The sequence below is a fragment of the Channa argus genome, chromosome 14 (genome assembly GCF_033026475.1).
Source record: "Channa argus isolate prfri chromosome 14, Channa argus male v1.0, whole genome shotgun sequence".
Lineage (NCBI taxonomy): Eukaryota > Metazoa > Chordata > Actinopteri > Anabantiformes > Channidae > Channa > Channa argus.
In genome coordinates this window covers 17,136,107-17,151,886 of record NC_090210.1, presented here as the reverse complement: position 1 = coordinate 17,151,886, position 15,780 = coordinate 17,136,107, and the positions used below count along the sequence as shown (strand labels likewise).

Sequence of the window (15,780 nt, the reverse complement as noted above, 5' to 3'; positions counted from 1 at the left end):
AAACAAACATTTCTGTAGCCTGCATGAGATCTTCTCCTTTAGTCATTTTTTGGCTAAATCCCCTTCACTCAAACATCTGTGAATTCAACAGCTACTATTGTAGATCCTTAAAAACAAGCAGAAATAATTATACACATAAATAGCTAACAGTATTCCAGAAACACGGTACAATACAAGGTTGCTGGAGTAAATGTTTGGTTTGTGTTGAGACTGCCAGAGGTAGTCATTTAACTTTAGGTTTATTTGGGATTTTAGCTTGTGCCATTATGCAAATATACCAATTGTTCCCGTTTATCATCATAGTTTCTCTGTCCTCTGTAGTGGAAGAAGGTAGTCCTCTAAAGTAAAAGTACCACGAGTCTACAAATACATGTAGACTCAAGAAAATAAAATATACAAGAACATTTTATTAGGTGCTTTTACTTAATTAGGACTGATCCATTGCAAGTAAAGGAATAAAAGAATTATCAAAATATAGTAGTATCAAAATCATTCATTCTGCAAAATGTATCCTGTGGGGCATAAGTTTAATGTATAATGTTAAATTTTAATCTGAGACATTAAGAGTGAAAAACCTTGTTTTGGTTGGACTGAAATAAAGGCCTATGAATAGAAACATATCAAGGACTCAGTGTTTTTAACTTATGTGGACTCTTAACCCGTTATCATAAAAATTGACTTATTAATGATGAACATAAAACCTCTACAAACCCGATAATAACGATTTGAGACTTATGAGCCAATTGTTTTACAGCTTTTATAACTGAGGCAGCAGTCACTGACTGCTAAGCAAAGCAAAGTCAAAATGTGAGAAATAATGACAATACATGTCAACCACAGAAAACTACAAAAAGCATTTCCGAAAAGAAAATATACTGTGAATGCTTCGACACTGAAAGGATTTCCCAAGAAAAGCTGAAATGACCCCTTCTTATATAACGGTTAGGCAAACTTCAAAGCAACCCTTAAATCGTCAAAGGCAGATAAGTAATTGATGATGTCATTGATTTATAGTACAAAGGTATTATAGAGTATAAAAGCTAAAATTATGCCAAAGTAGCATACTTTAGCTAGCTCCCCCCCAAAAAAACATCAACAACCCAGGGAAGACATAATAATAATAATGATAATAATAACAATAATAAAAACAATCACAATATCATTACTTTGAATGGTCCAGCATTCAAAGTAGAATATGGACAAAAGGAGAAAGTGTGTTTCCTGTCTGTGTGTGCATTTCCACTATAGGTAGACTTCATCGCAAACTAATTTTACCATTTAAATTAATTTTTTTTTTTTAAAGTATGAAGGTGTATGTGTGTGTGTGTGTATGTGTGTGTTTGTGCATCTGTGACTCTCCACTGTGTATCTTGAGAGAGTAAAAGAGTCAGGTAAGGGTTTGGACACAGCCCTGAGGTTGATCACATGACCTAATTCAGCTATGACCACTGCTGTCAGTCTGCTTAGTAACTCATTTGCTGAAGAGAGGATATGAACTGATCATACATACACAAAAAAGTACAAGTGCTACCGAAAAAAATTGAAAAATTAAGTGGCAGAAGGCTTCAATGAACACGGCAATATACTTTATGGAAAGATATGCAATAAAACGATGGCATGGTGGCAATTTTAATAGAAGTTAGCTGCATTGCACAGCTCTCCCACCAGTTGCATTTATCATATAAATGTGTTATGTTCATAATAAGCTGTTTTAAATATTTTGAACATTGCTTGAAAAAGATCCAAATATCAAATGCTTATATTATACTAATATCCTCCTTTTTATTAGTTACATGTGGATGATCAACAACACTGTCAAGAGACAGCACACGTATTCCTAAAAACAGAGCCAAAACAGCCATTACTACTCACTGTGACATAATGTCTGCAAACTAGCATTTTAGGCTAAATCTCAGGGTGATAGTTTGTACTGTTCAGGCAGGTATTTTGGGTGCTTTGCCCGACCGCCTTCACACTCTTCATGTTACATACTAATGCTGTGGTTAACCACTGGAGAGAGAACAAAGGGGGGGGGGGGGAAATCACATCGTAGCTTTATGCTTTCACACAACACCCACATCCTCTTTCACTTCTGTTAATCTGTTAATTGAGATGTGAGGCTAACGATGTTGGATGGTCAATACGGGGTAACGTTTGTTATAAGGCAGAAGCCCAGCTAGCTACTTCATTGAGCTTGTGACAACATAAGTGTCCCCCACGTATATCAACAGTGTCACTAATATCGAGATAAAATTAAAAAACATGGCTTACACGATAAAAACATGAAGGAGCGTTAGCGGTAAGGCTTAAGAGTCAAATGTCGAACTCTGTGAACGTTTTTAAGGAATCTGGATGCTAATTACTGCTAGCCACCTAGCTAATTCTCCACACAAGAGGAGTCAAGCTAGTTAGCCAACGGTGCTCTCTCTGGCTAGCTGGGCGAATCACAAGTAGCACGAGGGAGGCAGACCTTAAAATAAATATCAGCTTATATCATAACATATACGCTGCAAGGCAGCTGTGTGGCATAAGCAGCATAAGACCACGGGCTAACTGAAAGGGACAACAGAAACAAAGCTACTTCAGCTCGCTTGCAAGAAATAGCCCCCAGTTCTGATTACTCACCAACATCTTGGTCAAATGGGTTGGTCGTGAACAGAGGCATTGCTGGTGTAGTGACAACAACCGATTCCTGCCTTCCACTGTGGTTTTATCTCTCTCTGTTTCTTATTTCATACAATAAAAATGCATAGTAACAACAACTTCATGAATGTCAAATGATGCTAGACGACTCTGTTCTACACTGTCACTCCTTCACCAGACGGCAACAAGCGAGGCATGCTGGGTAGCTGACGCGCGCCGTCCCGTGTTAAATAAAACTGTTTATATCGACTAGGATTTAACCCTTGCAAGCAAGACAGCAGTTAATGTGTCTCACTTTGATATACACAAAAGAAAATTACTCGTAAGCTGCAAGATGTCCTGTCTGTAAAAAAAAAAAAAAAAAAATCATGTCATTGTCAGGTGATGGAGATCATGTGACCTTAAGTGTACGCGTCGATAGCAAAACAGCTGTGGGGAAGGTAACTAATTACATTTCCCAAGTTACTGCATTTCAGTACAAACTTGAGTATTTTCTTGAGTACTTCTCGTATTTTACGAAATTAAAGGTTACAAATGTTGTGAGTAACAAAGTTGGCTACATTGTGAGGGTACTTGTATATTATGTTTTTTACTCTAGTCCAAGTCAGAGGAAAATAATTTATTTTACACCTTAATTTACTACAATATTGGTAGATTGGATTCTTAATAAAACTATAATCATCTAAAAAATGATTATTATGGATTAATCACCTGAGTTTCAGTAGGTGAATAAATTGTTTTCATGCTCTATAATCTAGGACAATAACAATGACTCCAAACTCATTTTCAATTTTATTGTGATACTGATCCATAAGAAGTTGGTAAATTAAGTAAAGCATAATGAGCCTTGTGATTTAAGCAGTCTATTATTTGGAAATATCTAAACTTATCTCTCTAAATTTATCTCTAAACGTAAAATATTTCACACATTGTATTTGGCATAAGCAATAACTTGTATTACAATGGATACAACACAAAACATTGACATACCGATAATATGAATCACATCCTGAATAAAACTCATACTGGCAGCCTAAAGTTGAACTAATACTGTCCTTCAGAAAACAGCAGCACTGCTCACACTGAGCATCTATTATGAAATAGAAAAATCACATTGATATTTCAAATTGTAGCAAGCTGGAATTTGCACTAGCTTTATTTCCATGTATTATCTGTTTGCAGTCATTTGCTGATGATGAGTGCTTATTCATTCCGTCTCAGGAATCTGTGAAGTATTAAACGGTATAAAAATAGTTACATTTTATTAAAAACATTGTGATGTAAATGTATTTTGTAAGTGTAAAAATTAACATGGAAGATAAAAAACATTAAAAAATTCAGTTCAAACTAACAATGTTTTTTTTTGTCAAATATTATTTACAGATACACCTGTACAACAGTGGCTCCACCAAAAAATGACGTTCATATCTGCTAAATGAATGACTAGTGTACATTCTTCTGTTTCCTTCAGTACAAAGACGAAATCAGTGGGTTGGCTCTGTGTTCTGCACCGTATTGTGTTGTAAAGTGCCTTTATGACGAAGATCACTGATGTTAGATTGGTCCGGCTTCATCAGAGTCCCCTAGTCATCTAGAGCTCCTCCGTGTGTCTTTCAATATCCTGTCATCTTCAGCCTTGAATTAGCCCTCTTCACCTTGCTCCTACAGACAGCTTAGGTGGATGCTATAAAACTGGAACTTTTACTGCAAAGACAACAGGAGAAATGGAACAAATAAGATACATTTATTACGTTTAGAATGTGCTTACAAGCTCTACTCTGTATAAAACCTAAACTGTGTCTAAACTCAGATACCAAATCCTTCAAAGCCTGAATTTGAAGATTGTTTCTAACATCAAGAATAAAGTTTTAATCTAAAGTATTCTAAATCTTCAACATTCATAAATTCCTGGTGCTCAGAATCGTGGAAACATGTATTTCTCGTGTATTTCCCATGGCAACTGATGAGGACCGTGTGATGTTGCCAAAAAAACTTGCCAAAGATTGTTTTGGCAGTGAGCACTGTACTTTACTATGAATTATTTCATTTGATGCTTTAAACACTGGTGCTCACGACAGCAGAAAAAATACCAATGCCCCATTTTGATTCATATTTTAAAAAGTACTAAATTATTACCTATTTGTGGGCTATTTTATTTTATTTAGATGTGGAATAAGTTATCGAATGAAATAAAACCAGTGGGACAGTTTAAAAATATGGAGAGGTGGACTAAAACATTGTTAGTATGGGTGATAAGTAAACAAAGAAAAATAGGAGATTTAAACATTCACATTCATTTAAACAGTCTGATATACAGAAGGCACTGACAATCAGAGTCACGTTCACAGATGAAACCAATGCGGTCAGTGCAGTAGAAATCATTCCAGTTGGCATTATGGATAAGGCCAGCACAATCCTCGCCTTCTTCATGGCCGTGGGTCCAGTTATCAGGCTGGCCAGGCTTCCACTTACTGAAAGTTAACAACACATTTCAGAGATGAAGTGCTGCAACCACATTTATAGAAATGTGTTGTATTGAGCAGAATTAAGCAAAGAATTAGAAATAAATAAAAACACATGAATTTCATTTTGATGTAAAAAGCAATTTGGTGGGTTAACTGACGTGAAAACAGGTATGGTGCCATCCACCCATTTCCAAACATTTTCCTCCTCCCTGTCAGTAATGCCCAGCCAGAAATAGCCTTTTCCTGCGATTGCAGTTCTCACAAATTGCTACAAATAGAAAAGAACAAACATTTACAAATTTTACAAAGTAATAAGTACAACCCCAATTCCAAAAAAGTTGGGAGGATTTGTATATGTAAATAAAAACAGAATGCAATGATTTGCAAATATCATCAACCCATATTTTATTCACAATTAAACATTAACAAACTAAGACATCTTATGATTTCACTGCAAATATGATGACAGCAACACATATCAAAGTTGGAACAGGGCGATGTTTACGATTGTTTAGCATCCCCTCTTCTTTTAAAAACTGTCTGTACAAGTGAGGAGACCAGTTGCTGGAGTTTTAGGAGAGGAATATTGTCCCATTCTTGTTTAATGCAGGATTCTAGCTGCTTATCAGTCCTGGACCTTTGTTGCTGGATTTTTCATTTTATGATGCCCCAAATGTTTTCTATTAGTGAAAGGTCTGGACTGCAGGCCGGCCAGTTTAGCACCAGGACTCTTCTCCTGTGAGGCCATGCTGTTGTTATGGATGAAGTTTGTGGTTTAGTATTGTCTTGCTGAAATTTGCAAGGCCTTCCCTGAAAGAGACGTTTTGTGGATGGGAGCATATGTTGCTCTAAAACCTGTATTTACTTTTCAGCATTGAGGGCACTAATGCACCCCCATACCATCACAGATGCAGGCTTCCCAGACTATTTTAAATGAGATTGTGCCCAAAGTACATGGCAGCATTTCTCGATCCTGTTCACATATGGCCTCTTTTCTGCATGATACAGCTTTAACTTAAAATTGTGGATTGCACGGTGAGCTGTGTTCCCAGACAGTGATTTCTGGAAGTGTTCCTGAGCTCATGCAGTTTTTTTAATCCAGTGCCACCTGAGGGCCCAAAGATCACATGCATCCAGTCTTGTGCACAGAGATTCTTTGATTCCCTGAATCTTTTGATGATATTATATACTGTAGATGGTGGGACCTTCAAAGTCTTTTCAATTTTACATTGAAGAAATAATTTCTGAAATTGTTCCACAATTTTTAAACGCAGTTTGCCTAAGATTGGTGAAACCCTTATTCACTTTTACACTGTAGAGTTTCTGCTTCTCTGAAATGCTCCTTTTATACCCAGACATGTTTCTGACCTCTTGCCAGTTAACCTATTTAGTTATTTCTCCTCCAATTGTTTTTGATTTGTGGCAATTACTTTTCCAGCCTTTTGTTGCCTCTCCTCCAACTTTTTAAAAATGCGTTGCTGCCATTAAATTCAAAATGAACTAATATTTTCATTACATTATTCAAGTTATATGATGTTTGTGTTCTATTGTGAGTAAAATATGGTTTGAAAAGGTTTGCAAATCATTGCATTCTGTTTTGATTTACGTTTACACATGTTACCAACTTTTTGGAATTGGGGTGGTAATTAAATATCGTTATTGATGATATTAATGATATTCTTTGACAACAATAAAGAAAATATCTGAGTCTGTTTATATCTACCTGTTCTTCATTGTCATTGATAATGAGCATATGAGATGAAATGTTAGTACAAAACTGGTTGGATTCATCAAAGTTTAGTCTCTCAGAACTAGAGACATAATAGCAGCTTTCTCCAAACTTTATGAAGTCAGGTGGGCAACCTGGAATGATTTATTAGCAGAGTGTTATATTAAATAAGTAAAAATCAAAATCAAGGTCCACACATAATACCAAAGTCATAATGATACAGTGTTTTCTACCCTTATGTAATCCTTTAACTCACCAGGCACTGGTGTAGGAGCAACAGGGGGCTGCTGGGATACTGATTCTTGTGTTCCCTCTGCTGGTTTGGGAGGTTGACGTGGTGTTGGGAGTTCAGGGACCTGAGAAGGGTGGGGATGCCATACAAGGATCGGAGGTGCAGGTAACCCTGGTGGCCCTGGAGGACCTGGAGGTCCAGCAGGTCCAGCAGGCCCCGATAGCCCTGCAGGTCCTGCTGGTCCCCTGGGCCCCTGTGGCCCTTGTGGTCCTGGTGACCCTGGTTGTCCATCTCTACCAGGAAACCCTGGAGTGCCAGGGTCTCCTTTATCACCAGTGTTTCCAGGTCGACCTCCAGACCCTCTGGATCCTTTAGATCCTGGAAGACCTCGAGGCCCAGGGGCACCCTGTGGACCAATCGCACCTGGAGGTCCAGCAGCACCTTTGTCTCCTTTAGGTCCCACCAATCCTGGCATCCCTTTGTCCCCTTTATCACCTTTTTGTCCTGACTGGCCCACTGGCCCCTGTGGACCCCTGTCTCCCTTGAGACCCCTTGGACCTGGTGGACCTGAAAAATAACACCAGCGGATGACTATTTGTGTCAGAAGGTAGTGTTACTGTTAAGGTTGCAGTTTTTTTCTGTGCTGTCAAAAGAAAACATCCATTTCTTGTATTTGGTGTTCGCTGATAGAACGGCACCAGGGACAGACATGGTCGAACTTAATTAAAAATTTTATGGATGTTCTTCTCGGTCAGAATCTCTTCATTTGGTTTGACCAGAATTAAAAAAAACATGCAATTAGATAATTTGCAATTACAGTTTAAGATGGATTTTTCAATTGGTGAATGTATGTATTTGAGATGTACTAACAATATACAGTGTTATCTAAATAGTTACCTAGAATTAAATCATAACACTCAATTATGCACACCAAAAACACTGTGAATTGTTACCCCGTAGGATGGTGAAGTTGGTGATGAGCTGTGAGTGCTTCCTATCTACTAGCTTCATCTCCTCCATCACTATGGACAGGTTGTTGACTTCTTTGTCCAACCTGTCTGCCAGCTCATCCTGCTGGGCACGCAGGTCTTTGCTCTCTATGCTGGCTTCTGTCACACTGCTGTTTAGCCCTAGCAACAGGTCTGAATGTTGCATCACTGTCTCAGCACAAGACCTCAGGCCGTTCAGGTCAGAGCTGATGGCACCCAGGAGCTGTGCAGAAAAGCTGATGTTTCCTGTCAAAAGGTCAATGTTGTTCTCATTTCTGTCCAAGCGTGCTTCCATCTCATCAAACTTCGATGAGGTGGTGTTATCGTGGTCTCTCTGGTGGTCCATCAGTTCATGCAATCGTTGGTCATGCCCCTCGGTGAGAGCTGAGGTGTTCTGGATCTGGCTGGCTAGAGTGCTGAGGTGAGTCCCGAGGTCATCCAGAGCTTCACCATTAGACCGGGCCAGGGCTGAGTTGTTTGCTGCCAAAACCTGTAGGTTCTGGACTTTCTCCTTTAGCCACTCTGTGTCAGCCCGGGTCTGTCTGGCTGTCTGCTGCAGGCTTTGATAGTCAGTCTTCAGTTTTTGCACTGCCTGGCCTGCGTCTTCAATGGTTTTCTGCAGCGTAATGAGCAGATTACGCTGTTGGGACTGGGAGATGTTTAGCGCGCTGATACTTACTTGGCTCTGGCTCTGCACTTTGACCTGGCCCTGTATCTCTGACTGGAGCCGCGCAGTGTCTGTCTGGAGGTTCATTATCAAGCCACTGTAAGAGATTATGGTCTGGTTGAGCCCCCTCAGTGAGGCAGCATTGCCTTCCAGAAATCTCTGCAGGGCCAGGTGATTGTTTTGCACATCATCTCCTGTGGTCTGGAGCTCATTCAGAACGTCTCTGTTTCTAGTTGCCCTGAGGGCAATGTCATTGAGTTGATTCTGTAATGTCTCCAGATCTGACTTGAAAGATTTGATTTCACTCGTGGCATTAAGTGATTTCTCTCCAGCCTTATCATCTGAGAAGGCGACACACAACAATATCCGTGTTAAGATCAATGTAAGGGTAAACTAAGTATTTCTCATATCTGATCTTGTGTTAATAAATGGGATTTACCTAGTTTCTTTAAGTCTGTCTCCACAGCATTGATCTTGCCTCCATATTTCTGTATGCCTTCTGTGACGCTGTCCATTCTCTGAACCACTGACAAAACAGGAATCAGAAAGGAGGTGCCATGTAAATAGATATGTACTATAAATTTATATATATGTATATGTATATGTTTGTGTGTGTGTGCTTTATAACACCCACACACACAAACACACATACCTATTAGCTAGATAGACAGATAGACAGACAGATAGGGAGACAGATAGATAAATACAAAAGTGTTAACTATAAATTCTATTGCAGAAAACGTGTTCAGTAGAGGTGATTTTGAACAGCAGAGGGTGCTGCTGTATGCAACTCAGTCTAGTGAATAACTTCAAAAACATGCACATACCATCTGAACACAAGCAAGAGTTGCCTCTGAATACTGTAACCAGGCAACTACATATCTTTTGATCGATACAACTATCAATTCTCCCAGTTGCACATTTACAAATTCTTCTTCAAAAGTATAAACAACACTTAATGAATACCACACACATGTGGTCCGACTCTGCTTTCACTTTCTCTCTCCTCCTCACATCTGCAGTGAGAGGACATCTCTTCTTCACCACGGTTTGTTTTTCTGTCGGCATGTGGGCGTCTAAAAACTGCACAACAGACAACATCCTATGCTTTCACTGTGGTTATTCCAGTAGTGACAAAAACATGGAAAAATAGCACCGTCTGGGACAAAATAAATCACATAAGCCCAGTTTTGAAGAGCTGGCAGCTTCAGTATAGTCTGGCTTTCCTTGTAAAATGCTAAACCTTTCTCTATTCTATTATCATTGAAGATAATAATATTGCTACTCTGTTATACAGATTTTGTCCTTCCGGATCTGTTACATAAAGTACCCTCTTATTTCGCTTTGCTAATGTTTTTATACCTCACCTGTATTGGAAAAGCATCATGATGTGATGTTATATAATGCTGCTAATTTGAGTAGAGCGTAATGACTGCCCATTATGACCCAAGTTATGAACCAAGCTATGAGACTTCTGTTACTCAACATGAGGCCCATGAGGATCAATGTTTATCCATGCAGAGGGAGCAGACACACCAGATGACACAAACAATACCAACATTTATTTTTTGACAAAATAGGTATTTGAGTGGCCATGACTAAGCGATATCTTTATCAGTGTAGAAAACTGTATTTATATGTATGTTTGCTTAGAAACTGCAGTATATGTAACATAAAGGCTAAAGAAAGAAAACAAAAACAACACAGAATCCAGCCTATGCTGGGGTTTTTCAAAATTAAACTATTTTGGACACTTGAAGCCATTTGTGAATCAACCTGTAGTTCCTGAGACAAGAAATTGCTACCAAGCCATAAAATCTCCTCTGGGCTGTTAAGCCTGAAGAGCTGCTGCATGGCCATCTGGTATATATTAGAGCCAAACCATCAAAAATCATACAGGCTCTATGCTAACAAATACCCAATGCTGTAAACCTAAAGCAATCATGACAGCACTTACAACATATTATGCAGATTTAGATCTAGAGTAAACTTGTAGATGTTCTGGTTAAAGTCCTTTGCTATTGGACCAAAAGTGTTGTTTTGCTTGCAGGCTGAGGTACATGGCTCTTAGGGGTAGGGGCCCTGGACACAAAACAGGACTTAAAATTTTTGCTCAAGGATATTTTGACAGGTTTTCAGTGATTGATTTAGCCACAGATGTGTAAGTCTGGGCAATACACAAAGTACATTCCATACTGATGACCCCTGAAATAACTGGATTTCTTTTGGTTTCGATTTTAGATTGTTGCCCAGGTTCAATCAGGGAGAAACAGCAACAATGAGTTATGCTTAGAAAAATGTTGCACGGCAAATGTTTCCTATCTCAGGCTATTACTAACGTCTGAAATATATCAATTTAGGGGAGAGTAAACGATGGATTCTGTCAAGGGGCTCTATTAAAATGATAAATCTTTAACTCTCTCTTGGCTGAATTAATTTTTTCTCTTTGTTGTCACTGAAGCGATCAATTGACCTTTATCAAACTCTTTGGACTGAGAAAGACTGCACAGAGGGACCTGAGGACTTGGAGGAAAAGGGAAATTCTTGTACTCTTGTGCTGTAATAGAAGCATTTTTTAAATTTCAGCTCGGTCTTACCTTTGTATCCGAGGACAGCCACTGCTATAGTCAGCAGGGCACAGAGCACATAGAGGAGTGCAATAGCTGCCCTCAGTGCCCAGTCATTTTTACACTTGGTGCACTCTGTACCCTCCTGTATCCCTGCAACATACAAGAGAATCTCTGTCACAAATAATAACAGTATACAGTAAGTGGTCATCTTAATAATACAATACAGTGTAGTAGCAACTATTGTGCAACTAGAGCAGTGAGATTATGAAAGTGGGCCAGACATTTTCATTCAAAAGTGAAATCACATGGGATGCTTTTTTCATTTCATAACTAAGTTTAGTACTGCATTTCTAAAGTGGGACATGCTGTGCATTTATTCAGCCAAGTATGAATTGGAAACATTTGCACTTATGAATAGGCAAGAAGACTGACTATGAATTCTTAAAAACACTGCACATGTGTTATCCATATGCCAGGGAAACCAAACCAAAGTACTACCATTCCTTCTGTGTCATTCCTCATTGGCATCCGAACCAAAACCACAGCACAGTGGTCATTCACGTAGTCGATGTTCACTATGTGAAGACCACGTGATACAATGTTGAACATTAAACTATAGGCAGGATCTTTACTTGACTTCATTATAACTGACCAAGTAGCCCCTGGCAAGCAGAGAAGGAGTGCAGCTGGGGTGGGCAAACAATAAGTAATGAAGACCTTACAGTGGATGGAATAAACTTTAATTTGGATTATAGAAGAAGACAGAATTTGAGAAAACCTGTAACGCTTAAACTGACAGGAAGATTATAATATAAATTGTTTTAGCATAAGCAAAAGCATCACATTTATATTTCATTGTTGTGGTAATGCAATGTGTAAATACCTAAATACCTCTATTTTAGATGCTGGGCTTTGGTTCCCTCATAGCTATGCATGGGGTAAACAAAAGCAGTCATACAATATGTTATAAACAAGCCAACAGCATGGAAGCAGACAATAAAATCTATAAGTGTGATGAGTGTTTACACAATTCATCTTAGTTTTGGCAAACCTAGGAGTTTATTTACAACCTGTCTTATAATCTGCTTAATGATAACCCTTGCCCATTACACGCTTTTAGTTTGGAACTCTTCAGCAGGGCGTTACATTATGAAATACAAATACACATTAGGACACTTAGGAGGCACAAGACCTGACACAAAATGAAATGTAGGTGTATAAGGGGAAGACAGACAGCGCTAAAAACAAGGCACTATGGACTACAGACTGACAGTCTCTATAATGCCGTAAAGGTATTGGAAGGCTATACCCTGCTGCTGTAACATAGCAATTTTATCATGTGTTATAAATAAAGATAAAGTTTCCCTTTATATGAAAACTATGCTGAACCACTGAGCCTCTCTTAGTAAAACTTCTCCTTTAAAAAACATTAAAGTCAGAGTCGGAGACCAAAGCAACATGGGCTGGTTAAAACATGGCCCCTTGGCATTATGGTTAGGTCTGTTGTTTCCATTGGGTTAAGTTCTCTAGCTGGACTGACTTCTTCATACGACGTCTTCCCTAAAACAGCATGAGAGGTAAAGCCACAGTATGTCCATACTGGGACATGGGAGAGTTTGTCCCCTTCCCAGTCAGGGGTGGCCCGGGACCACCGGAGGGGTACTGGAGGGTGGCCTCTTGGCTTTGAACCCACACATCTGTGCAAACATAATGTCCGACCACCTCAAAGGGGCCCAGCCATGGAGATGGATATGTAGGCATATGTATGCAGCTCCTTTAGAGAACCCACTCCCCATCCCCTTCACCATTGGTCCTGACTACATGCAGCTTAAAGGATAACATAATTGCATGTAAACACACAGCCAATGATCTGCAGGTTTGGGATCAAGAGCAAAGCATCGGAGCTTTAGCTGTGTTCATTAGGGTTTGAAGTGGACCATAGTGACAATATGTGGTGGAATTCACAGAATCATGATTATGTCATAATGTGTACATGTCTTTAACATGCTTTTGTGATCCACTCAAAATGGATATTCCACATCTACACCCCTATTGTAACTGAGAGTGTTACAAATGTAAAGATGTGCTGGTGCTTGAATCTATCTTAGACGTGAGCTCTGAGTTTGTTCTCTGAGCTCTGAGTGAGTCATAGTAAGATAAAACACTTCTATTTTACTAAATAGTCCATATTTCAAATTGTGTGATAAAACTGCATAAAGCAGCATAGTCATGAGCAATTCTATCATCAGTCTGCATTTACGGCTTACTGAGATTTAACACAGCTGTATTTTAACAGCATTCAAACTAAATAACTGTACTATAAGGTCATTTATATTGATAATCTTAAAGTCATATCTTGTGAAACAGAATATGTTAAAACAATATGCCATTATGTAAGTAATGTAAATAATAAAGTAATGTAAACACAAACCCTTAAGACAGTATTGAAAAGTTGCAATGAACAGGAAATATCAAATTTTTCCATAGTTGGGGAACGGTGGTGGATTGATGGGAAATGCTTGGTTACCTTTGGGATTCTGACTGGGAGCATAAACGTTAAAGATATCTGTCCACCATGGACCAAATGGTCTATAATAGTAAAATCATAAGCAAAGATGAAGTGCAATAACTCTCAGGACTATGATTTAAATGCTCATGTGGTGTCTGGACAAAAGGTAACGTTTCTAGAATTAATACTGTCACTTTGTAGGAAACAAACCCAGACTGTCATGTTCTCGGAGCTACCACTGCTTCCACTGAACTGACATAGAACATCACTCTGGGCAGAGCCAGCAGCTGCTCTGTCCAGGATTGCAACATTTTGCCACTGTCGCTGGAGAGTTTTCTGCTTCCCTCCATGGAATTTTGCTCATACAATTATTCTGTCAGCCGTGTGGTACCAGAATGAAGAAAAACACTTCCAAGTTAACTGAAGTATTCTGTTACAAAGACGCCCCCAACACACACACACACACACAAACACACACACACACACATGCACGCACACTCACAAACACACACACACACACACACACACACACACACACACACACACAAAAGAACATGCTATGTGTGGGCTAAGCATAGAGGGATACTATTGAGTCCCCATTGACCAGATCCTCTAAAATGACTTTTCATGTTTCCTGTTTGAAAGAGCTCACTTAAAAGACACAATCAAAAAAAAAAATCAAGAACAGCAAAAGAAAATGTCTAAAAACAGACTTAAAATAGATACAGACACAAAAAACTAAACCCAGACACAAAATGACCCCCTCCCCCAAAACAAACATCACACTTAACTAAAAGTAAATACTAAATGTCAAAAAAACAGACAGTAAATTACCACATTATACAAAAAACAGGCTCAAAACAACTAAAAAAGGGTGGAGGTTTTGTGCAGGTCCAGTGTCCAAGGGCATATCAGGTTCTCAAGAATACTTTTACTGCTTGTTCTGTTGCAGCTACATCCACAGAAATGTTAAGGTGTGTAATAGTAATTATGGATTCTGCTCTATGTTTCTGACTAAACTTTTTTTTCTTATTATCCTGATGCCAATAATCCAAGGATGCAGCAGCAGAAACAAATCAAATCACAAAAAAATACATAGTTTCTTCTTCGCACGTGCTGTGTATTATAACCCGAGATGATTTACCTCACGAGTCAGTTTCCTAACCATATGACCCTTCTGACCTTTTGCTTTGTGTTTATGAAGTACCACACTACGTAAACACGCTGACAAATACATGTCATGAGCTGACTGGAAACAAACAAACTGGTAAACCAAAGAGCCTGGTGCAGAACACAGGGGCTTTTGAGAGTTAAGAAGCTGGACAGCAGCCAGGACGTCCCAATCAACATGCTGGACTCCTGCAACATAATCCCCAGAAGGTGAATAAATGCCAGAGAAGACTAGAAAGACCAGAGGAATGATGGCGGATACTGTTATATTAATGCCTTCAAGTGAAAAGCACGTACCCCAGGTTTGGCATGTTTCTGTATATGTAAATAATGTACACTGGATATACTGTATTTCTGGACTGAGCCTACCAAACTAAATGTATAAGCATTTATTTTGAAACTACATTTTATCCCTGCTACTAGTCACTCAGTCCCACTTTGGTTAGGTATATATGCAAAAACAACTTGATGAGGTTTACACAAAGATGGTAGTTTGGTTTAAAATAGGTACTTTAAGGCTAGAAACCCCTCTGTGTGCTGCCAGTCAATAAATGCAACTGAATGCTTTCCTGTGCTGCTGTAGCAATTACTAATTACTTACTACTAACTTGTCCGTGTTGTTCTGGGGAAGTTGCAAACACTGATTGGTCTTACATGACCATTAGATGTCTTTTAACAATCTCTGACAATGCAAAATGCTAAACTATGCACCGGCATGTTAGAAAATTCCTTTATAACCTGCTGAAATGAGCATTTAGCTCAAAGTGCTGCTGTGTTTATGTACAGCCTCTGAGTCACCAGCATAG

The 15,780-nt window shown here is 38.9% G+C and overlaps 1 protein-coding gene across 1 annotated transcript in view; it reads right to left on the bottom strand.

Moving 5' to 3' along the window:
- Nucleotides 1-15,780, bottom strand: part of LOC137140528 (collectin-12-like) — a 40,462-nt gene that overhangs the window by 11,230 nt on the left and 13,452 nt on the right. The window contains exons 3-10 of the mRNA XM_067528745.1: nucleotides 11,323-11,445; nucleotides 9,165-9,251; nucleotides 8,023-9,066; nucleotides 7,094-7,636; nucleotides 6,832-6,971; nucleotides 5,267-5,376; nucleotides 4,999-5,114; nucleotides 2,626-2,667 (exon numbers count right to left, since the gene is read on the bottom strand). Of these exons, the coding sequence (XP_067384846.1) occupies nucleotides 2,626-2,667; nucleotides 4,999-5,114; nucleotides 5,267-5,376; nucleotides 6,832-6,971; nucleotides 7,094-7,636; nucleotides 8,023-9,066; nucleotides 9,165-9,251; nucleotides 11,323-11,445 (2,205 nt within the window). The remainder of the gene's footprint in view (nucleotides 1-2,625; nucleotides 2,668-4,998; nucleotides 5,115-5,266; nucleotides 5,377-6,831; nucleotides 6,972-7,093; nucleotides 7,637-8,022; nucleotides 9,067-9,164; nucleotides 9,252-11,322; nucleotides 11,446-15,780) is intronic.